Here is a 25831-nt window from a genome sequence, read left to right as displayed (position 1 = left end):
TTCACCTTGATATCCAGTCTGTTTTAATAAAAAGAGATAATTTAAAAAAAATGTTTCAATGAAAGCTTTTCTAAAATCCATCAGAGTATAAGAGTGTATGGATTTTCAAGGTCTTCATTATCATGTGATAAACATTTCATAAAAAATGCATTTTTCTCAGATATTGAATATAATTTTACATGTAGGCCAATATCTAACATAATTATATGAAAATATACATATTTTCGGTAATCTTGATTCATCAACAAGTGGGAAAAAAATTTGCGATGCAAGATGAGATTCTTTGAGGAGCTAATCAAGTAATGTTTGTATTTTTCATGTTTACGGACAAAAATATTCACTTACTTTTTGTTTTCCCTCCATTTCTCTCTCGCTTTCTCATTTCTCACCTACAGATTGTAGATACACCTATAATTTATATGTATGAAGTCATTCTCTTCTGCAGAAGTGCTCCACGAGGATTTGACCTGTATATTCTTAAAGGAGAAATATATTGATTATGAATGTGGTCTTATTATATATCAATAGAAAGGTAATGATGTGGGGATCATCAGTGGGTCATTCAAAAATACCGAAAATAATACAAAAAGGTGAAAATCGCCGATTAAAAAACGCTAAAATGCCCCTCCGAAATGCCTCGCATCGGTCTCTGAATTGACTGGAATTTGATGACGTCACTGTCTGTACGAGAGGCGTGATTGGCTCTCCCACGTGAAGCTCCACTTGCATGCAAAACCTGTTGCGTGGGTACGTTTTCTCCACACTGTCACTGAATACTTCTATCACGAAATGAAAGAAAACCCAGAATTTTATCTAGATTTGGATTTTCAAATTGATGATTTTAAAGATGAAGAGAATGATGATGAAGTGAACAACACAGTGAGGTAGTTGGAGGTAAATAATGGGGGAACAATGCCGATGATTATGATGAAAATTCAACTTGCCTGACGATCACAAGTAAAGTCATGTACATGCCGATTCGCTACCAACTCATGCAGCTGCTGCTACAAGTGGTAGCTATATACGTACACCACGCGGGCCAAATTAAATCCATGAAAATGAATAACCACATCCAGACAGAGTCTATCATAAGAAGGAAAATAATGATATAACTGTACTTACAAACAAGTGAATAATCCGAACATGAAAGCAAATCAACTCAACGAATAGCAGCAGACGATATGCACCGACGATAAACTTCATGTGGCTGGGATAGATTGTCACTCGTTCTGTTAGATGTAATTTGTAACTCATTAATTTGACAAAATTGCGAAACTCGGGGAATTATTTATATATATAAAAATATAGTAACATCTCTTATTATTTTTTGTATTACGATAAAACCTCTTTTGAAGGAAAACGTTGAGATAAACTAAAATTACTTTTAAATCCCCCCCCCCAACATGCGTAGCTTGTATGTCATTGCAAACAAACCATCGCAAACATGCACGTATTCCTTCCTTGCTGATTGAGAGCTGTGCAACACGTGCATAGATCTATTCTCTCAGTCTCAGCCAAGGCGAGCAAACAATACGGCATGTGTTGTTGTGATGGTTTGTTTACGATCACATAATGCTACGCATGATGGGATGATCTTTTACATCTAATTTTAATTTACCTCAACGTTTTCCTTCAAAACAGGTTTTATCGTAATTCAAAAAATGATAAGAGATGTTACTATATTTTTATATAGATAAATAATTCCCCGAGTTTCGTAATTTTGTCAAATTAATGAGATAAAAGTTACATCTAACAGAACGAGTGACAATCTATCCAGCCACATGAAGTTTATCGTCAGTGCATATGCCATATCGTCTGCTACTATTCGTTGAGTTGATTTGCCTTCAGGTTCGGATTATTCACTTGTTTGTAAGTACAGTTATATCATTTTCCTTCTTATGATAGACTGTCTGGATGTGGTTATTCATGTTCAGCATGAATTCAATTTGGCCCGCGCGGTGAATAGCTAGCACTACCAGCAGCATGATGAATTGGTAGCGAATCGGCATCATGACTTCACTTGTGATCGTGTTGCAAGTTGAATTTTCATCATCATCATCGGCGTAATTCCCCCAATTTACCTCCAACTACGTCACTGTGTTGTTTCACTTCATCATCATTCTCTTCATCTCAAAATCATCAATTTGAAAATCCAAATCTAGATAAAATTCTGGGTTTTCTTTCGATCATTTCGGGATCGAAGTATTCAGTGACAATGTGGAGAAAATGTACCCTTGCAACAGGTTTTGCATGCAAGTGGAGCTTCATGTGTGATGGAGCCAATCACGCCTCTCGTACAGACAGTGACGTCATAAAAAAATCCCCAATTTCGCGGACGTAATTCTGCGTGTTTGAAGCATTCAGAGAGAGAACTTTAAACTATCAATTAACTGAGTTTCATCCGTCTCCATGATAAATGATGTACACCATCGTGTTCTCTTTATTTTCTCCTCTATTGTGATATATGATTCTCCAGTTTTACGATTTTCAATATATTTCTACTTTAATCTAATGTCCATATAATTTTTTGTAACATAGATGTACATTAGTTTACTTTGTAAAAAAATAAGCTGAAATAAATTGTATTATTTTTATAAAGAAAGTAAAAACAATCAAACCCAAAGGCATTGAAATAGATTATAATACCAAAACACTTGCATTGATGTCATGCAATGGTAATGATATTCTAATTTTATTCAATTCTCTAAAACTTGCACAAAATCTGTAAATCTGATTACGACGATGGCGACCCATGTCAATACCCCACTGATTAAAACTAAAGAAATCTAAATCTAAATAATTATCGTGCATTGTCTTTTTTCTAATCATTTGTTTAGGATGCGTTTGAAAACAAACGTGTAATGATGATCATTGAGCGGTAATGTTGGGGAGAGAGAGAGTGGTACGTGATGTGACATAATATTATTCATATATGTGCAGTGTGGATAAAATGTATGCCTAGCTTAGTTGTTGGAGGAAATGGGGATGAGAATGATGTAGTGTGCGTGTGTTATGGTGTAGGGGAGGTGCGCTGTGTGAGAGAGAGGCAGAAATGTATCCCTAAAAAGGAGTGAGCTCCCAAATCGTTAGACTAGCTTTAATTATAACCCAATATGAGAGCCTTGAGAACTTATAAAGGTGGATAGTTATGTGCTCCAAACGAGCCTTTTATTATTTATTGATAGCAGGGAGGGGGGGGGGGGGGGCGAAAGCTATATTAGGTAATGAAGATAGATTTTAGAACGAAGTAAAGACTGGATGAATAAAGAAGAATGAAGAAAGTTAACACTAGCCTTAAGGTGGGGAAAATAACGAAAATACCGTGTATAGTTTTTAAACGTCGATATGATTAAATATAAGAAGCAGGTCACAGAACCACTTAATTCTGTTTTTTTTTCATTTCTTTCCCCCATGTAAGATCCTTTACATTTTACAATAGCTTTAGACATTTCATTTCCTTTAAAGGAAATGAAATGTCAAAGAAAAAGAATATACCCAGGGTTTAGAGTTGACCCCTATCTATCAAACTCGCCTCGACTTACTATACCTTATTGATCGATCGATAGGACGATTGGTTGATCCAAGAAATAATTGAATTTGAATGTATGAAATGTTTGATCGGAAGAAAAATGTGTGTGTGTTGGGGGGGGGGGGGGTTCTCTTTCGTCTATTCAGCTGATATATTTTCATATTCGAACACTCATACACAGTAGCGTACGCAGGGTTTTTTAAGGAGGGGGGGGGGGGGGGGGTTAAAGCTCAATGAAATGTTGATAATCCCCCTTCAAAAAAAGTCTTCACCACCAATGTTAGGTAGTTTCATACCCCCCCCAAAAAAAAAATGACAAGGGAAAAAAGGTCTTAATCACAAATTAAACGTGGTTTCGTACCTCATAAAAATATTGTCAAGCAAAACAAAAAGCAATTTAAAGGGAGTGGTTGACTTCTTAGGGGGTGGATATCAAAGAATTTAAGGGGGTTTGAACCCCTGTACCCCCTGCGCACGCAACTGCTCTTAAAGGTTTATACATAGGTATAAAACTGAATAAACGTCATAAGAAATACTTCAATGATATGTAATATTGTGGGAATATAATGGGTACACAAATTGAGTAAGGTTAAAATATATCACGTAGATAAACAGAATTAAAGGTTACATGTATTTTTATAAAAATGAAAACGAGGAACCTATCAAAAACGTAAAGCTTTATCTTTATCAATGACAAGGAAGAATTTGGTAAACATGACCCCTGCTGAAGTAAAACAAACTGTTCTCAATTTTATTCAATTCCAATAAAAACATACTAAATATCATACAATCATGACAACGTCAGTAAAACAGATCAATTCATAAAGTTTAAGTTTATGACTATAATGGTTAAAAATGCATTGTAAAAGATAAAAACGAAAAAGATTACAATATCGGAATTTGGGTGACATAAAAAAAACAGATACATGAATTGTCAAGACGACTACCCTTTTCATTCAATATCGAAACGATTAGGTGATATTGATATAAATATATCCAAATTGAATTTTTAATAATTGAATAATTAAATATTATTCATTTAAACAAAATCATATCGGCACAAACTCGTGACATAACAAGACAACAGGAAAGACAATCTTTGAGTACTTTTGATTAAGTAATAATTCAATTTTTAGTTTAATAATCGAAACGCAGATTAAACTGAATGAAGATTATTCCACACAGTTGAATCATCTGTGTCTAAATCTGAAATGATAGTTACACAATGTCTATTGAGAATGAAAATTGTATCTATTTGTGTTTTTCTGTATTGCGATCATGGATACAGAAGAATCACACTACGCATTGAAAAGGATTTCTGAAATAAAGGGAATTGGAATATTCGAGAACCTGTTTGAAACGTCTTTGCCCCAGCATCCATCATCAAATATCATATTATCGATTTGAATTGAAATTGTTTATCTGAAAATTTCCATCGCAGCTAGAGGCTGAATTGCTAAGAACTTTTTACCAAAACATGTATGAAAAAGTGTATGCAAATATACGCACGAAATATAAAAAGTCTACTTGACATTGTTTCAACAAAAATATAAAATAAAAAAAATAGTCGTATAATTGCATGAATATTAAATCATTGCCTTATTTCAATTGTTCATGAAGACCACCCTCTAAGCTTACATGTAGAATCAGTAAGTTTCCTATATTGTGAGTTTCCTATATCGTTGATTGCTAAACGATAAAGATGTATTGTGATTATTTGTTTTATATTTCACATCTCATATGTCTGATATGATTTAACCAAATAAAGTCAAGCAACCCAGTTTTATCATGGATAGAACCCAGTGAAAGACATTTATTTTGCACATACCATAATAATAATAATATTCATATCATTCCTTACGATTATAAAACCAGAAAGATAGAGGAACAAGGAGAAGAAAACAATACCACTAGGTATCGTCGTCGGCATGATCGGGTAAGTGATGCGCCACGAGATTTACTTTTGACCAATCGCATACACGGAATGGCATGGTTAATAGTAAGTGATATATATAATGGCAGTCATACCGTGGTTGTAGTAAAGGTCTTTGGTTGAGTGGACCTGAATCATTATGCTCGTAGACAAAAACAATAAAATATACATATAAATAAATAGAGATTCAAGGACTTATTCTGGGTACAGAGTGTCCTCGATCAAAGTCGTTCAAGTACAAGTCTCGGATTTAAAATAAACTGATTTTTTAAAGTATGAGCATCTTTTAGACAATAAACTCATTTTTAAAGTATGAGCATCCTTTTGAAAGTTTTAGGGATGGGATTAGGCATCATGTTGGCAAAACCCACAAACTGACACTCAACAACTTCTTGAATCACCTTTTCTCGTTATTATTTTCTCCTAGCTCTTATGGCAGGGCTGCCAATCCAAGCTGACTCTACAGCCTATACAGCTACCTTCCATGGGACGAAACTCTCAACCATTGTTGCCAATCTGCATCATTTCAATAAAATTACATATCATTTGACGTCACCATGACGTAACATCCTTCAATACAGAGCTAGCTGCTTCTATAGCATGGGTCAAAACGGTGATATGTTGTTCTACAACCCTCCACCGCTGTTCCTGGTCAGGAGCGTCACTGATGTGGTGCAGTGCGTCCAGGAGTCCAGGAAAGGTGTAGGGTACGTCTTCAGTACTCAATGGAATGGTAACCCGAGGTGAAAATAATAGATGCCTGTGTCAGGAGAGATCATTTGATGTGTTAATTTATTGATCTCGGAATGGAAAAATGAAGGATGAATGAAACAAAGCTTAAACGATAACTGACATCTCTTTTTTGCACACTACAGTATATGGTTTCGGAGGTATAATCATTGATGGAATATATCTACATCCCAGGATACCCTGGCCCTAAACAAATGGCTTATTAAAGAGCTCCCCAGTGCAAGCAGGAAGATCTTTATATTAGTAATGGCGATTTTAATTAACCTTTCCAAATGTTGAAAGAAGAGGATGTCCTACCTATCTTGTTTGTTACCCGGGAGTTCTCCGAGAAATGCCCTGCTTAGAAACATCATCTGGTCGTTGATTTGCCGGACAGCCAAGTCACTGAATCAAAAGAAAGAAACAATAACAAACAAACGTATTAATGTGTGTATGTGTGCGGTATGCATGTGTGCTGTTGGTGTGTGCGTGTGTATGGGGATGAGCGTGTACTTGTGAGGATGTGTGAATGCGAGAGTGAGATGCCCCGATAATGGCGTCAGCCTGACCGGCGTCACTGAAGAAGTTTGATATGCACCATGCCCCTCCCAAAGAATCCCGACATAGCAGCTCAGGGGGCAAGTCCCCGCTCGAGTGCACACAAGAGCCATCAGCACGGAGAAACAGTTTGAAGAAGTATGCTTACTGCGATATCAAAATCAGGTAAAGGTGCCTGCCGCGTAGAAGAATCAAATTCTGTGATAAACCAAAAATTACTGAAAGTTCTAATGGATGTCGCATATTTCAGGTCTGAGTTCAATTCTACCAATAAAGCGGTAGCTGAGCTACATGAGCTACATGTCTCTTTTTTATTCATTGTGTTATCTTTCTGTTTTCTCTTCCCTTTTTCGATCTGTTATTTGAAAACAATATGGGGCTGACCACCCCCTGGCCCGACCTGTGGTGCCGCCCTGTGACTCATTGGATATTCACCTTTTTGTGTCAACGCTCTCTACTCTCTTTTGAAATTCCAATGTGTTTTCCAACAGTTCACCAATTGCTCTGTCAAGAGATTCTATAAAGTAAAACCGAAAATAGAAACAGATTGTGAAGGGGAGACGCTAATCAATAATTAACAAAAGATATGACGAGATAGTACGAAAAACAAAAAAAAGTAGATTATACCAATAGCAAAAAAGGGTTATAAACCTCCAGGGGATACAAGTTGGTTAGTAAAAGGAAACTTCTTCTAAATTTGAGAGGCCATTTAAATCTCATTTTTAATGAAAATCTGCTTTGTAGCCCTCATATTTTAAAATAATCTTAGTTTTAACAATACGGCAATGGATGTTCTTGAGGAATGGGGGGGGGGGGGGTCGTATGTCTTGTGAATTGAATCAAAGGTCCAATAACGTATGGGATATATTATTTTTCGAGCAAAATGAGCCCTTTATTGATCATAATAAAACGAACGAAATTTGTTTTTCTTATGTTATTTTTTTTTCATTTTCAAAACTCATTTTCGCCCCCAGACCTTTTATGAATACAGCATTGTACTAACCTAAAGATACTCCTCGTTCTGCGATATCCATCGATTGCGTGGAATTTCCCAAATAATAAAACATATTCTCGACTTCTTGGTAATATCCATAACTATCGAACGGCAACACCACGCTATCTGATAGGATGCGCGTTATCTCGGCGAATACTCTCCCGACTGCTTGATGGTATCGATAGTCAGGGTCGATATAAGTTTCCATCAATCTGATCGTCTCATATTGGGTGTGGTATAGAGAGTAAAATAATATAGGTAGTGTGCTCTAAAAAAGAGGAAGAATAAGAAATCTGAGATAATAATAATAATAGCTGTATTTGTAAAGCGCTATTTGCCAGAGGATACAAAGCGCTGCTACTATTACCCCAGCTTTACCTCGGGCTACCATGCAAGGAATTAATCCTGCCGGGTACCTATTCACCTCACCTGGGTCGAGTGCAGCACAGTACGGATAAATTTCTTGCTGACGGAAAACACGCCATGGTTAGGATTCGAACTCACGACCCTCTGTTTGAAAAACGAGAGTCAGAGCCACTAGACCAGGACGCACCAGCGTTGATTATTGTTTTGAACATTTTGACCCCTGACTGACACATTAGAAATTACTATTAAAGAAAAAATGAGATATTGTTTTTTGGAGGCATTATATGCCGATAAAGTAAGATATGAATCACACCAATAACCAACAGCAGTTTCAAATTTATAGCTGAGGAAAGAGTCCACAAAATTAGTGTACAGTATATCGCTTTAAAAGATACTCAACATAAAATAAAATTGCTTTAAATGTGAACACTTGCAGCAAACACCTGCTGAAATGTTATGTTTGCATAGAATAATTTGGGCATGAAGATTTGCAAGTAATATTTGTAAAAAAAATATATATTTGTACGGGGACGCCATGATTATCAAGCTAGACAGCGGTCTCCTGCATTACTTGAAATGTCATTCTGAACAATACATTTTGGTAATATTCATCTTCAGTGCTCATATTTCGATAATCATATTGATTTCTTATGTATCACTTTTGTAAAATTATGTCACATTGTCCGCGACGCGTTACTTATATCTGACGCACTGAAATCAGAAATAAAATCAATCGGTCAATCAAATAAACAAAACACAATTACCGTATCGTATATGTAGTAACCACTGATACATGATATTCCCAGCCTCTTTTCAAAAGCGTAGTCGTCGCTTCCATCAACTAAAAGATTTATACTGTGAAAAAAACAGAAATGAAAGAGTAAAAGTATTACCAATAAAATCCATGAATTTATTTTTTTAATATGAATTTCATGTTGTTTATTTAATATAGCTGGACCCCTCGGCAGAACAGTTGTGCTGTAATGGCTCAGCTGAGTAGGGCGATCCGTCCAATGTTATTTTATCATGTATTATATTATGTTGTAGTTTTATATGTATTGTTTTTATATTGGTAAATGAAATAAAATAAAATACGATGGCTCCTTATTGTTAAATATTTGGGGGTACACAGCAACAACAAGTGGAATGCCTCTGGCCGTCTCACCTGCATCACGCGATTCAATATATCAGCAGTGCTGACTTTGAAAACTACTCTAACTCGCACAAGATGTTCAGTGATACATGGTTACTCTTATGTCCACTTTTTATGAACTAGACCAATAAACTTACAGAGATATGATGGTTATTCAACAAAAAACCCCAACATGGCCAAAGTTCATTGACCTTACATGACCTTTGACCTTGATCATGTGACCTGAAACTCGAACAGGATGTTCAGTGATACTTGATTACTCTTATGTACAAGTTTCATGAATCAGATCCATAAACTTTCAAAGTTATGATGGTAATTCAACAGATACGCCCAATTCGGCCAAAGATCATTGACCTTTGACCTTGGTCATGTGACCTGAAACGCGCACAGGATGTTCAGTGATACTTGATTACTCTAATGTCCAAGTTTAATGAACTAGACCAATAAACTTTCAAAGTTATGATGGTAATTCAACAGATACCCCCGATTCGGCCAAAGATCATTGACCCTAAATGACCTTTGACCTTAATCATGAGACCTCAAACTTGCACAAAATTTTCAGTGATGCTTGATTACTATTATGTCCAAGTTTCATGAATCAGATCCATAAACTTTCAAAGTTATGATGGGAAATCAACAGATATCCCCAATTCGGCCAAAGTTCATTGACCCTAAATGACCTTTGACCTTGGTCATGTGACGTGAACCTCATGTAGGATGTTCAGTGATACTTGATTAACCTTATGTCCAAGTTTAATGAACTATAGGTCCATATATTTTCTAAGTTATGATGACATTTCAAAAACTTAACCTCAGGTTAAGATTTCGATGTTGATTCCTCCAACATGGTCTAAGTTCTTGACCTAAATGACCTTTGACCTTGGTCATGTGACATGAAACTCTAATAGAATGTTCAGTAATACTTGATTAACCTTATGGCCAAGTTTTATTAACCAGGTCCATATACTTTCTAAGTTATGACGTCATTTCAAAAACTTAACCTCAGGTTAAGATTTGATGTTGACGCCGCCGCCGTCGGAAAAAGCGGCGCCATGCTTTGCTTCGCAGGTGAGACAAAAATTGATAATAGAAACTATACTTATTTACAAAGCATCACGTACTATATTTCAAGTTTTCATGCAAAGTAAGTGCATGGACAGAATAGATTCGAGAGCCATTTCTTCCTAGAAAACATGAAAGCCTTTAGGCATGTCGGGCTATCAACCCCTGGTATTTATACACCTTTCACCTATTCACACCAATCAAGATGGCCTTCCACAAACTTCTGAAATAATAATGAAAAATAAAATTTGCAACAGATTGGAGAAAATAGTGTTTCAGAACTTTTTGGAACCTCTACAAAATGTATGTTTAAACGATACATTTCAAACATATTTTATCTTCTTAATGAATCGATTGTTAGGGGGAAAATAAAAGGAGTTCAATTGATTTATGTATACTTGATGGAGTTCAATTGATTTATATATACTTTTAAAAAATGGCACTGCTTGTTTTTATTGGTTTAAGGTATTAACGAAAAACAAAAATCGCTTAACGTAATTTCACATCTGAAATGAAAAGAATAAAATGACGCAGACAATCTCAAATCACGATAACACGTCATGAGGATTATAATAGGGTATAGATAATAGATATGGGTCACGTTTCATAAATACTTGTCATGATAACAAATGCACAATTTCTAGAACAAATTCACCATTAGCCAATCAAATTGAAGGATGTCAGTAGCTTGAAACTGTTTTTGCAAATGTGATATTATAACAAGTTTTATGAAACTGGCCCATTATATGATAGGCCTAATATACCTACAATGGTAAGTCGGGCTCATAATCCGGGTTCCGCTCTAACATTGTGTCATAAACGGTTTTTCGGTTATCGGATGGATCTGGGTCCGGAACCTGATCATCAATATGAATGAGGTAAAAAAAAGTAATAATTATTACACAATGAAACATACAACAGAACAATGTAATTTTCAACTACAATTATACAGTAGCTTCTTCAGCTCGTTTGAACTGGCGGGAAATCATCAGACGCCAGTTCAGACGGGCTGAAGAAGCATCCCGGATCGGACGTGAAACTGCATCTCCGTTTCAATAACAGTAAGCCCAGATGAACATATTTATTTTCTCTTCGTAATATCATAATCGATATCTATTTCCTTGATCATAAACGGTATATAGCTTACCCTTTTAGTAGCCTCATAGATAACTTGGCGGAGGTTGGGTGAGGCTGAAGCATACAGGACATATGTATCTACAAAAATATAAGATGGAATAATAATCACATTTGATTGAATAAATGGAGATATATTTTCTTCCATTTTGAGCTTTCTACTTTGAACAACACATTTAAAATGACAACAATAAGCTACACCAACGAATCCAAATCCCAACCAATCGATGGTATGTCATAAAAATAAGGAAAGATAGGTCTGGGGTCCGTTTTGCTGGTGAAAATGCGGCATTTTTTTTTCACTCTCATTTTTTTTACCTGCAACAGCTATGTCCAAATTGACGTACGCTACAGTCCTCTCCGTGAGTATGCTGCCGAACTCCTGATATTGAAAATAAAGCATAATCAACGTTCTGTTAGTTCTGGATCATTATTTTCGATAATACTATGGGGGGGGGGGTGTTACTACTACGTGACCAAGAGCATGTAATGCTGCCTGATTTATAATTTATATTTTTAAAGCTTGGACTTATAAAGACACATAATAATAAAGTCACTATTTCTCAGTATCAGAATAAAACTAAGCAATAAAAACTATCTTTAGTCTATGAGTGTGTGTGTTGGGGGCCGGGGGGGGGGGGGGGGGGGGGGCGCGCGCGTGACTTGAGAAGATGTGTGTGTGTGGGGGGGTGTTGAGAGAGAGAGAGAGAGAGCCCGAGAGAGCGCGTGTGTGACGAGAGAGTATGTGTGTGTGTGGGGGGGGGTGTTGAGAGAGAAAGAGGGGGGGATAGCGCGCGTGTGACGTGAGAGGATGTGTGTGTGCATGTGTGAGGGAGGGGTGAGCGTGTGTGAAGGTGTGTTGCGGTGCTAGTATATATATCTTTTTTTCATAATACAATACTCTTTGATTGATCTCCGGCTGATATATAAATTGCATCGAAAATAATAATTGCATAAAAATAATACTTCGCCTCCTACCTCTGTCCATTCTACCGACCCAAACATTCCAAACTCTTCTGCACCCCATGAACAGAACACCAAAGTTCTTCTAGGTCTCCAACCTGTAGAGAATAAACAATATAGAAAAGAATATGATATCAACAATGTAACAGACACATTTCATTTCCAGTGTATATAACCCTAAATGATAAATGTAAACCTGGCATAGCAGCCTTATAGCAAAAGCACAATGGATATAGCAGCAAAACGCATATACTGTACATGTTATTAGTTTAAAATGTTTCACAAACCCAAATTGATCTTTTCCCAGTGTGAGTGCTTCTTCAAAGCGCTGATGATAAACGCAAGTTTTAATTTTGTTACTTTGTATAATTTTTTTGGGCCTCGCATTCATAATCATAATCCCACATAACGTGAAATAAATTCCCTATTCCCCTGTTGATTTCATGGTCGTACGTAGCGTTAGGGGCAGAGGAACTTGCCCCAAGAATTTTTATAACTTACATTTTCTACTGAAAATTTTCACAGAATCCATCAAAAGTGGGCACAAAATCTTTCTATTTCACTTTAAAAAATACAAGAGTGCTTCTAATCCAAGCTCGGTCGCTTCGCTCCCTCTATGCTTTTGGGCTTTCCAAAATTGTTTAATCGTCTTGCCTGCCCCCCCCGTAACAAAAAAGTCTGTATACGACCACGGTCGAGTTCCTTTAACCTACCTTCTTTTTTGAGCATCCCAAAGACCCTTGATATCTCAAGGAGAGTTGCTGTTCCGCTTGTAGGATCAATAGAGCCGAGCCCCCAAGCATCCCGATGATTGCCGATGATGACGTAACGATCTGTACGAAGATGCAATGAGTATTATTCAGTTGATCATGAGCTTAGAATTCACGTCACATTTCAAATAAATAGAGTTATATTCATGTCCTATGCATTAAGAAACAAGGGCTCTATTCTGCACCTACAGCAATCTCTTCCTGTAAGCACAAATATAAATGCAATTGTGCATCTTTCTGCAAAAGGTGCAGACTAGCATTATAATGGGGCTACACAAAACCAGAAAGGTGCACAGTTGCGCCATAAGATGACTCTGTTACACCTGTAATGAAAAGTTGCACCTCATCTTTCTTAAAATGGATATAGCCTAAGGTACATAACAATAATGAAAAGAATTATTCACAGCATTGTAAGGTCTTATGTTTGGTCTTGTTTTCACTAATTTTGAAAAAGAATTATTCTGACTGCATCATCGTAAATATATTGGACAAAATTTGTAATTATTTTCAAAGTTGATTGATGGCTCTGTTTGTATCGTTATTGATAGATATAAAGAAGGGTAGTTACCAGAGATGGATACAGGGTGCTAAAATGAAGGATAATCATTGACTGCTCTCTCAGACAGTAAATAAATTGAAACTATTATGCTCTTAATCAGTCCAAGAATCGGAAACGGTCGCAATCATGTCTATATTACTCTGAAGAAAAGCTTGAGATCCTTTGACAGTAGTCAGCAGAAAGTATACCAGTGGCGGATCGAGGGGGGGTGGCGGTAGGGGGTTTAATCTACCACCTCGGGATTCCTAAAAAATTATTGAAAAAGGGAGTGGGAGATCAAACTCCAATACCCCTTCTCTGTTTACGAGAGTCGCGCAAGAAGAACAGTTGCGGATTTACGGGGGGGGGGGGTCGTGGGGTAGATGCTCTTAGTTATTTGGTCACACCAACTTGTCAACCCCCCCCCCTAATCAAATAGCTATATCCGCCACTGAAGAGAGAACTGAATTGGTATGGAGGACCTTCTGGATACAGTCACACCTACGAAACCAACTTCACATCAAAAACTGCCGTGTAAACCGGTGTACATATAGGACCACACCAGTTATTTTACACCGGTGTTAAATTGACAGTGTTAGTTGAACACCTATAGGTGTTATACAACACCTTCGGTTGTTACATTTACACTCTTTGGTGTTATGTTCAATCTCTAGTGTGCAATTTTAACACCTCAGGGTGTGGTCCTCTATTGACACCAACTGGTGTCAGTTTTAACACCACAGTACAGTGTAGAAACCAACCAGTAGTATGCGAATTCGAATAAAAACGTAATCTGTAATAGCCTTGATTGGTCTGGAGTCAGTTCGCTGGTGTGACTGTGGTATAAGTACCTGGTTCTATCTCGCCTCGTAAGAATCCCACCGTGTTATATGTTGTATACAGTCCTGATACAGAGTTTACCACCAATCTCACTTGGCTAGTAGGGAGAATGTTTAAAAAAAAACAACAACAACATAATTAAGAAGCTATATACATAACAATAATAATGATAATTGAAAATGATATTACATGATATAGAGAATTAGAATCAGATCATGTTTTGTCAAAAATGTCACTATTCGCATGGTGTATTCTTTGTAATTATGAACTGACTGGAAGAAACTGAATATGTCTCCTCGAGATGTCGTATGTTATATCCTAAAAGTTCTATGCTTGTCAGTCAATCAAATTCAGGGAAAGCCATAATTGCGAATGATATCAAATAACATAGAAAATTAGAATGAGATAATTTTTGTCAAAAAGATTCACTATTCGCACGGTGTATACTTTGTAATTATGAACTGATTGGAAAAAACAACTGAATATGTCTCCTAGGGATGTCGTATGGTATATCCCACAAGTTCTATATTATCGAACTGTTTCCAATGACTAATAATGCTTGCCAGTCAATCATATTCAAGGAAAGTCACCAGGGGTCCGTTGCAGAAAGAGTTGCGTTTAAATGCAAGTCAAAAAATCAATCGCAAGTCCCAAATGCGCGCTGTTGATTGGTTGAAAATCAAGTTGAGCGTCTGTTGCAGAAAGAGTTGCAATCAATCGCAACTCTACAAATCATGCGCAACTTGATTTTCAACCAATCAACAGCGCGCATTTGGGACTTGCGATTGATTTTTTGACTTGCGTTTAAATGCATCTCTTTCTGCAACGGGCTCCAGATGTGACAAGTAGTTGGACGTCAAATGTTGATGAAGTGATCTCCTATCTCCTCTTTATTAACCCCCTACATGCCCTAGTAAACAATACTAACGGTATACGGGAAATGAATCCGACTCTAGACCAAACCGATCAAAGGTATTTGGAATAGCATGTCTTCGGTCGGTTTGGAGTCGGTTTCATTGGTGTGACTGTAACACAAAGATACCATACAGACTCACTTTCCTTGATTCGGTCCGGTGAAACCTGGTCCAAGTGTGTAATGTGCATTCAGGCCACCTTTCCAGTAGTGAGGAACGGAAGCACCACCCATTGCTCTGTGAAAGTTGAAAAAAAGAATAAAAGATCGAGGACCACCTTGTTCAAATGTTATAATCGTATTTCTACCGTCCTTTGACAACATGTCTAAGTTTTTTCAATTCCTACCCATCTTGCAAAATTACCTTGAATTTTTTTAATAAAAACCCCAAAGTTATTAATTACCTCTAAATTCATTCAGTTTCATGTTACAGACATTTGGGATGAGCAATCTTGATTGTCAAACATAAATTTGGTTTAACCATATCCTCAGAACTGTCAAACAATGTTAGTCATTCCATAATCTAATTTAGCATGTTGCACACATAAAATAAAAAAAATAGTCTTATCTTATCTTATTTCATTCAAATGTTGTCTAACAGTGTCTAATGCAACCACACTTTCACCTACATTGTAACCACTTAATCAGTCCTGGATAAATTTATTTTGTGGGCAGCCATTGATTTGAAGCTTCACCATGCTGTTAATGAGAAATTACGTGTATTCTATATAGTAGACCGGCCAAACCTCAAAAAGTGCTCTAGATAAGGATTCGACGGCAAAATTTGTTAATGCTTGGCATCCCAGCTAATAGTCTTGCAAAAATACCCAGGAATAGCGTACGGCCGGATGCCAAGCGCAATTTTGCGTGAAAATGTCATTTTTAGCGTGAAATCCGAAAGACTGTCGAAAATCACGCATTTTGATATTTTGACGGATTATCATCATATTTTTGATTATCTTTGATATGAAACTAGTTTTATTCAGAAAATTTCAAATTATAAGTCTAATAAATATGCATTTCAAATTTGAATATTACACACACATATATGGCACAGGGAAACATAAAACCGCGATTTCCTCGAAATAAAAGTTTGTAAAAACTATCAATAGTTTGAAGTTTTTTTTACGCAACATAAATTCTTCGATTTAAATGCGTTTATCCATCGAATGTATAGTAAATATCCTAGTGCCACATATATTAAAATAATTTTCAAGTAAGATGGTAGATATCTCATTTTATGTTATCCGAAAGGAGACAATGTGCATTTTACCAGGTGCGCATTTTGAAAGAAAAATTGAAAATACCGTACATTATGTACATAATTACATGTATAAGTACATACTAAAGCGAGCTTTTATTTATATGTATAAGTCCATAATAAAGCGAGTTTTTAATTGGATAGCACAATTTGTCAATTCCTTGCATCAAAGCTAAAAGTCTTGCGGAAATACTGAGGAATAGCGTACGGGCGGATGCCAAGTGCACTTTTGCGTGAAAGTATCATTTTTCGCGTAAAATCTGAAAGACTGTCGAAAATCACGCATTTTAATATTTTGACGGATTATCATCATATTTTTGATTATCTTTGATATGGAATTGTTTTTATTCAGAGTTTCAAATTATAAGTCTACTAAATATGTATTTCAATTTGGAATATTACACACACATATATGGCAATATGACACAAAAAATCGTGATTTACTCGAAATAAAAGTTTGTGAACACTATCAATAGCTCTTAGTTTTTTACAACTAAAATTCTTCGATTTAAATTGGTTCATCTATTGAATATCGATCGTTTCTAATGTCACAAATGTCAAAATAATTTTTAAGTAAGGTGGAAGAGATATTTTCCGAAACGGGACATGCAAAATTTATCGGGGAGGGGGGGGGGTGGCATTTTGAGTGTAAAATTGAAGATACTGTAAATTATAAACATAACATGAATAAGTACTTAAAAACGAATTACAAAATTTCTATAAGCAACTGCCTCTGCCCCTCCCTCCCCCGCTGTCTAAGGTCATGTATAGTGTCCGAAAGGATTACATGGAGCTGAAAGTATCCCGCTTTTGCGCTAACGGTTTTGTTTAGTAAGATATTCATCTTTTTCCACATTAAAAACATGTTCAAAATCATTCATTCAATTCGAAATTTTCAGTTCACGCTTCGCGCTCGCATCAAATGCTATAATTAAATACTGATCACTGTTCATGATTTGACGATTTTTATTTAATTACCTCATTTGCTAAGAAAGCGTGAATGCTTCTAAGCTAGCAACTAGAGGAGCGATAGCTTAAGGTACTCTCCGAGGGACCTATAATGAGGATTAAAATGCCTTACTACCATTACAAGTATAAGGCATTTAAATGCCTTACTTGGCACTAGCGCACTAAGTGGGAATCGAACCCAGGCCACCGGAATTCGAAATCCCCTCACTACCGATTGAGCTATCGCGCCTTGGAATGTTTCGTTTCTAATAAAAAAAAAACGACTCGGCTTGTACTGGATTCTTTTTAAACAGATATATAATATTGTTTATTTCAAACTTCATCAAAATGTCCAGTTCACGAATTGGAATATAAAAATCAGATTGCGTTTCGCGCTCGCATCAATAGCCTATAGATATTTTTTTTTAAATGTATTAAATGCTCCGTTTTAATGTCAGAATATAAAAAAAAATTAACATTACAATTAAATATGAATCATGTTCATGATTACACTTACGAATTGTGTAACTTTCTAACTTTCAGCTCTAAATTTCATGGCATGTTAAAAAAATGCTCGCATTATTCAAATAGGACTTGTCAGATACTTAATCGTGCTTGTGAGAATCTATTTTGGTACCCCCTGCAAAATACCAAGCCCCGCCCCCGTACTTCTCTGTTGATAAAATCCTAGCTACGCTGCTGGTGAGTGCAGCTGACTGACCAATCGTTTTAAACAAGGGAAGAATTTGTGTTTATTAAGAATTTTTTTTTTGAAATTACAATAATTACATTCAATTGAGGCAATAATGAATAAATAAATATATATTGATGTATAAATAACAGATAAAAATTAATGAATAAGTAAATGGCCCCCTCCCCAACAAGCTTTCGATTATTTTGCTTCAATTGTTCATGCCTTTTCTTGATTTTTTTTGTTTGGGGGGGGGCAAGTTTCTCCCATCACCTCCATGCATCCTCTTTCAAAAGGCTTAGGCCTATGTCAGTGTCCGTAGCTCATTTCCCCCATTTTAGAATGTAGAAGGCATTATTTCATGCAACTGAGGTCTCTTTAATCAGTTAAATGAACAATTCATAAGACCAGAAATTAAAATAGATCGGCCAATAACCATTTGCATGAGCTAAGAGTTTTCATCTGTGGAAAATGATGTTTGAAATACCAAAATAGTAGTTTCTTAAAGGTCAAGTCCACCCCAGGAAAATGCTGACTTGAATAAATAGAGAAAAATCAAACTAGCATAGTGCTGAAAATTTCATCAAAATCGGATGTATAATATAAGAAAGTTACGACATTTTAAAGTTTCGCTTATATTTTTAACAAAACAGTGATATGCACAACTAGGTGAGTCAGTCGATGATGTCCATCACTCACTATTTCTTTTGTTTTTTTATTGTTTGAATTATACAATATTTCATTTTTATCTATATGACAATTAGGACCAACCTGACTGAACCATATATTATAAAACAATGCTAATTCCACAAGCTCAGGGAGGAATTAATCGTTGTATCACTTGACAATGAGGAGAAACTTAGAATAATTCATATTTCATATATCAAAATACAAAAAATAGTGAGTGGATGACGTCATAGTCCCCTCATTTGCTTTCCAGCCAGGATGTGCATATATCTGTTTTGTGAAATTAAGCAAAACTTTAAAATGTCGTAACTTTCTTATTTTACATCCGATTTTGATGAAATTTTCAGTGTAATGCTTATTGGATTTTTTTTCTCTTTTCAATCAAATCAATTTTATGTTGGAGTGGACTTGTCCTTTAAAGTTCACATTTCAATTCTTAAAGCTCATTTCATCACAGTGTATTGCCATTTTGGGAAATGCCACCGCACGACCATTATGACAAACAAATCTAAAGGCTAATGACCAGCGTCCAGCGCATATATTGTAATATATAGATGGTCGTACAACTGCATTTCCCAAAAGGGCATTGTTATGTCAAGGACAGCAGGGTCGGGCTGTCCGGCCCCCGTCTTAGAGTACGATGTATAACAACATGGACCTGTGATAATAGCAAATGCAAAAACTTTGGTGAAGTAAAATGAATTGAATGAAAATTATAATTTGCAATGCAAAAGACCAAATAACATTTATAATTCATATTTTAACATAATAATTATAGCAGCAGGACATTGGAAACAACTGAAATTAATAGTTATTCACAAAAACGCCATCCATACATGTAGCTCGTCGAACCTAAATAACGTATGACCTTGATCATGTGAACTGAAATTTGTGCAAAATAATCGATGATACTTTAATAACCTTATGTTCAAGTGTAATCTTTAACTGGATCAATAAAAATAAAAAGTGATTATGATGACATTTAAAAAAATACCCCATATGGCCTAAGTTCTGTGACTCTAAATGACTTTTGACCTTAATCATGTGATCTAAAACTTGTGCAGTAATACATGAATATTAAAGTGTCATTAAAATTAAAGTGTCATTAATTTTTTTCTATATAATGAAATTTTGAAAAATGTAACTTTGGTTAAGATTTCAAGGTTGATATGACGATGTTATATCAAAACTACCGTCACCTCCACCGGAGAAGTGGCTCCTTTAGTCCATGCCGGCGAGACAAAAATAGGTAGGGGAAGGCGGGGTAAGTTTAGCATAGGGGCAAGTTGAGCCACCAGCCCCAGGCCAATAATGAATGAGTCAGACATTGTGGTGGTGTCATGTATTGATGACCCATAGCATGACCCCTAACCCCACCACATTGTTTTCAACTTTGAAACAAAAAGTAGTTTTTAGAGGGAAAAATATGAATTTCAGCCAAAAAAGTAAAAAAGAGTGTGAAATAGATAAGTGTTTTATAAACACACACGTGTTTAAATATAATAAAGACATGATAACAACATTATTAGTCCAGCCCAGGTATGGATCTTCATTCTTGTCATATAGTCTTTTATATGATGGATGCATAATAAATGTGTGGATACAAAATTATCGCACTAAGTTCGGACTGGGATAAGTTTAGCCAAACAGCATGGGGCAAGTTGAGCCATGGTAATGGTAATGTATCTTAAAAAACAAACAAACCATAAAAATCGATTGAAATGCTGGCTGAAAGGAGCAAATTTACATGACTGCTCTTCTCCTTTTAAAGGATGTTAGTATTTATAGAGAATTAGCAAGTGAAAAGACTTTAAACAAAAACTTGACATGCTGGTTCTCCCCTCATACATTTTGTACATCGTTTTTGTGGCACAACTTACCCCAGAAGGTGGCTCAAACTTACCCCATATGGGGCAAGTTGAGCCATTTGACATCGTTTTTTTTTTCAAAGGTCACGGTGACTTTCAGTGTGGGGATAGAAAGTTATATATAGGTGGAAAATAATTCAGAAGAATTAAAATTTCATGGCAAGGTACTTATTTCGACAAGATTATTAATCATATCAATTCTAACATGCAAAAAGCAAAAACTGTCACAACTTACCCCGCATTCCCCTACTGCCGTGCAACGGCCATTTTTTTAATATACTTTGATAATCAAATAACTGAAGTAAAATGTAGATTGACAGAGTGGTTTAAAAATGCTAATTCAATCGCTTTATCATGTTTATTCATACATGTATGTTTTCCATGATTTTGGATATAGATATTCCTGTAAAATTAATGCTACCATGGTAACGGCAAATTAAATATCAGACCTATTTCTGAATATCGCCACAGGTAGATTTAAGTTCAGCACCAATTCATTCGCGGAAATAGCAAGAAGATCGAACTCTACAAAAGCAAACATAATCCTATATAATATCATGACGAGTATCGCACTGATATAAGCTATGTGCAATATCGATGTAATATTGTGCGCTGTTTATTTTTTTATCAGAAATGTGCATCTGATAAAATAATGTGCATTGTTATATTTCGCATATATAACATAAAATGATATATATCTTGCATCTTATTTCAATATTTGTTTTCACTATATGTGTCATGACAACAATTATTAAGTATTTATTCGGTTAGCACTAAATCTTGACGAAATTGCGATGCGGAACACAAACATTATACCATTAATAGTTTTCACAAACCTTTATTTTGAGTAATCACGATTTTATATTTCATATTGCCATATATGTGTGTGTAATATTCAAATTTGAAATGCATATTTAGTAGACTTATAATTTGAAAATCTGAATAAAAACAATTCCATATCAAAGATAATCAAAAATATGATGATAATCCGTCAAAATATCGAAATGCGTGATTTTCGACAGTCTTTCAGATTTTACGCTAAAAATGATACTTTCACGCAAAAATGCACTTGGCATCCGCCCGTACGCTATTCCTCAGTATTTCCGCAAGACTTTTAGCTGGGATGCAAGGAATTGACAAATTGTGCTATCCAATTAAGAACTCGATTTATTATGGACTTATCCATGTAAATAAAAACTCGCTTTGGTATGTACTTATACATGTAATTATGTACATAATGTACGGTATTTTCAATTTTTCTTTCAAAATGCGCACCTTGTAAAATGCACATTGTCTCCTTTCGGATAAAATAAAATGAGATATCTTCCATCTTACTTGAAAATTCTTTTAATATTTGTGGCACTAGAACATTTACTATACATTCGATGGATAAACGCATTTAAATCGAAGAATTTATGTTGCGTAAAAAACTTCAAACTATTGATAGTTTTCACAAATATTTATTTCGAGGAAATCGCGGTTTTATGTTTCCCTGTGCCATATGTGTGTGTGTAATATTCAAATTTGAAATGCATATTTAGTAGACTTATAATTTGAAACTCTGAATAAAAATAGTTTCATATCAAAGATAATCAAAAATATGATGATAATCCGTCAAAATATCAAAATGCGTGATTTTCGACAGTCTTTCAGATTTTACGCTAAAAATGACACTTTCACGCAAAATTGCGCTTGGCATCCGGCCATACGCTATTCCTGGGTATTTTTGCAAGACTTTTAGCTGGGATGCCAAGCATTAGCAAGCATTAACAAATTTTGCCGTCCAAAGTATAAAAAATCGTTTTGGCCGGTCTACTATATAACTGTACAGTGATTTTGATTGCGATTACAATGGAAAAAACCACAAACGGTCATCGGTAATTGTCTCTAACTTTCATTTTCTTTCTTCATATATTTTTTTTTTGGTTACCAGATATAGCAATGAGAATGAGCTGTAACCACATTTAAGTGGATATACCCTTATGGTTGGTTATTCGTATATATAAATAATAAAAAAGTGAAAATTAATACCACCAATAATAGTAATCAAAACAATTGATAAAGATCATAAATGGAGAGCATATGGCCGATACTTAACACTCGATTTTACGATATATTCCCTGCTAATTCAAATCACTGTAGTCGAGTGGTTGAACGTTGACAAGTAAGGAATAACTCTTGCTCGAAGGCCATTTTTTAAACTTACGTAAGTATCAATATTGGAATATTCTCAGTAACTGGACTTTCCTTTGGGATTTTTTTCACTTGTAATTGTTGAGAAAAAATGAAGCTGACATGCAAAAGCGACTAAATCTATTTCTTTATCATTTGACATTTTTGTTTAAATGGACATGCACCATGTGCATCAAACTGACTATAGTCCAACTCCCAAACATTTTCAGGAAGTTTATCAAAAATGGACGTGAAATTTACGTCTTCATGCAAAAGCGAATAGATCCGAAACACTTTTCATGCAAAAGGGACTAAATCCATCATTGCTCAATCTTCATAAATCAATATTGTTTCTATTTCATCTTAATCAATGTTTCCATTTAAGAAGATTTTTAATCCTATGTTTAAAATCATTAATATACATTCTAAAAATGACAGTTAAAAATCCTGCAAAATTCTTTTATTTTATATGAATTTTAAAAAATATATTTTGGAATCAGTCCCTTTTTCATGAAAAGTCTAGAGGGGTAATAAATCTGCAGAATGTTTAGCATTGATGTAGCAGTTCTTCTCTCTTTCCCTACTTTATACTGTCAGCTTAGATGTTAAAATGTTTACTGGTTTGTTTACTCGTTACATGTATAAGTTTTGTCTGACATAACAACAAATTGAAATTAGTTTTCATGCAAAAGGACTAAATCCAGGAATAAATACGATAAATATTAAAGAATCTTAAAAAACAGACATCCCCGTGACTTTTTTAATTGTCAGTTTTGTTACCTATTCAATAGTATAAGAACGTCCCGAAAGGAAACATAGATTCGGATGAAATCAAATATGTTGAATTATGAACAATGATCTACAGTGGATTCAGTCCCTTTTGCATGTAAACTCTTCATTTGTCGTTGTTGTTATTGTTCCGTTAATTTTCCTTGATTACTTAGATAAGCCTCGTTCCCCTTTTCCTTTGAAGAAGAGAGATTTGAGAGTGTAATTCATTTATTTATTTTCACTCGTAGGTTGGACGGCCCTCATCAGATACAGGCTGTTCTTCGGGGGCGGGGGGGGGGGTCTAGTACACATACATTTGAAAATACAAACGTAGTAGTACATACAAATAAAATAGAGTTCAACAACTAAAGTAACACATACATGTAATCCTGGAAAATGTAGCCTAAAACTTATACAAGTACGAAAAGCTAATAATTTATGTAAGGAGACTAATACAATCAATATCAACAGGAAAATCAGTCCTGAAATAAGAAACATGATTTCAAGGATAAAGCTTTTATTTTGGGGGTCAAACCAAAATCAATAATATTTACTCAATTTTGATGGATTGCTCATTGTACTAGTTGAATGGTTCATCTACATTCTTTTACCACTTGATTAAAGTCCAAACGAATAAAGAGTTTGCATTTATTTATAAATTTTGACTATCAACAATGTTTTTCATTAGTTTGTTTATGTTCATTTACGTATTCAGGCACAGAAGATGGAGTCCAAGCAGGTCGCAATAGCATTTCTCATCCTTCTCGCCATGGTAGTGACAGTAAAAAGCGGACTACGAGGAGGCCCTGAAGTTGCTGTACAAGGTATTCTTATAAATGCGAAGTATCCTGATTTAGCCTCCCTGAAATTTGTTTTTGTACTACATTGTAACAATACATACAACACAAACATACTGTCCGTAGATTGGAAGTTTAAAGAAAGCCATGATTGAAATACACTTTAACACATCGTATTTTACTTTTACAAACGACTTCTTTCTCAGAACAAGTGGAGCGTCTCTGACAGTCTCGCCTGCATTACGCCATTCAATAATGCAGCAGTGCTGAGTTTAAAAACATCTATCGAATAGTTCTTAAAAAACAAACACAATTCATATAATGAAAAAATACTAAGTTTATTGATACTAAATGACCTTTGACCTAATTCACGTGACCTGAAAGTCACGAAGGATGTTCAGTGATGCTTGATTACTCTTATGTCCAAGTTTATTGAACCAGATCTGTAAACTTTCAAAGTTAAGATGGAAATCAACAAATACCCCCAACATGGCAAAAGTTCTTTGACGCTAAATGACCTTTGACTTTGGTCATGTGACATCAAGTTCTGGCAGGATGTCAATACTTGATAACCATTATGTCTACGTTTCATGAACTAGGCCCAGACACTGTCTTATTTATGATGACATTTCAAAAACTTAACCTTCGGTTAAGATTTGGTGTTGACGACACCGCCGCCACCGCCTATTATTTCGCCCTGCTATGCAGGCGAGAAAAAAAACCTTTCTTATTGTTACAAAATCCTTCCACTTTTTAAGAAATATATGTCACTCATAAAATGCATCTTTTCTTTCTTAGAAAAAAAATACATTGTTCGACTCTGTTATTTAAAAATTAAACATATTTTTGTTGAAATCTATTTGAGTGGAAAGTGAAATACATAGTATTTTTTCTAAAGTGAAATGTCTTAATATTAAAATGTGCTATTGATGTGAAATTATTTTTTTTGGAAAAGGTAACATGAATTTGCTATTAGAGGGGGAAAGTGAAATATATATTTTTGGGGAAAAAATGAAACAGATTTTTAGTAAAAAGTCAAAGAGAAATGTGTAAATAATAATAATTTTTTTTTGGGGGGGGGGTTAAAATTGAAATATATATCTTTGTAAAACTATAGATAACACCGCATCATATTTTCTTTGCAATTATATGAA

The 25831-nt window shown here is 35.3% G+C and overlaps 1 protein-coding gene and 1 long non-coding RNA gene across 2 annotated transcripts in view; both read right to left on the bottom strand.

The window, feature by feature from the left end:
* Nucleotides 1-429: 429 nt before the first annotated feature.
* LOC121413370 lies at nucleotides 430-2779 on the bottom strand. Its single transcript, XR_005969735.1, has 2 exons — nucleotides 2503-2779; nucleotides 430-476 (listed from the first exon to the last, which is right to left on the bottom strand). It is a non-coding gene; the product is annotated as an uncharacterized LOC121413370 (long non-coding RNA).
* Nucleotides 2780-5920: 3141 nt separating this feature from the next.
* Nucleotides 5921-25831, bottom strand: part of LOC121413369 (N-acetylated-alpha-linked acidic dipeptidase 2-like) — a 32390-nt gene continuing 12479 nt past the window's right edge. The window contains exons 7-18 of the mRNA XM_041606162.1: nucleotides 15625-15720; nucleotides 14581-14666; nucleotides 13135-13254; nucleotides 12437-12519; nucleotides 11777-11840; nucleotides 11472-11539; nucleotides 11093-11181; nucleotides 8874-8964; nucleotides 7753-8011; nucleotides 7185-7266; nucleotides 6510-6596; nucleotides 5921-6222 (exon numbers count right to left, since the gene is read on the bottom strand). Of these exons, the coding sequence (XP_041462096.1) occupies nucleotides 6015-6222; nucleotides 6510-6596; nucleotides 7185-7266; nucleotides 7753-8011; nucleotides 8874-8964; nucleotides 11093-11181; nucleotides 11472-11539; nucleotides 11777-11840; nucleotides 12437-12519; nucleotides 13135-13254; nucleotides 14581-14666; nucleotides 15625-15720 (1333 nt within the window). The 3' untranslated portion in view covers nucleotides 5921-6014. The remainder of the gene's footprint in view (nucleotides 6223-6509; nucleotides 6597-7184; nucleotides 7267-7752; nucleotides 8012-8873; nucleotides 8965-11092; nucleotides 11182-11471; nucleotides 11540-11776; nucleotides 11841-12436; nucleotides 12520-13134; nucleotides 13255-14580; nucleotides 14667-15624; nucleotides 15721-25831) is intronic.

The sequence above is a fragment of the Lytechinus variegatus genome, chromosome 4 (genome assembly GCF_018143015.1).
Source record: "Lytechinus variegatus isolate NC3 chromosome 4, Lvar_3.0, whole genome shotgun sequence".
NCBI classification, from domain to species: domain Eukaryota; kingdom Metazoa; phylum Echinodermata; class Echinoidea; order Temnopleuroida; family Toxopneustidae; genus Lytechinus; species Lytechinus variegatus.
This window is presented reverse-complemented; position numbering and strand designations above follow the sequence as displayed.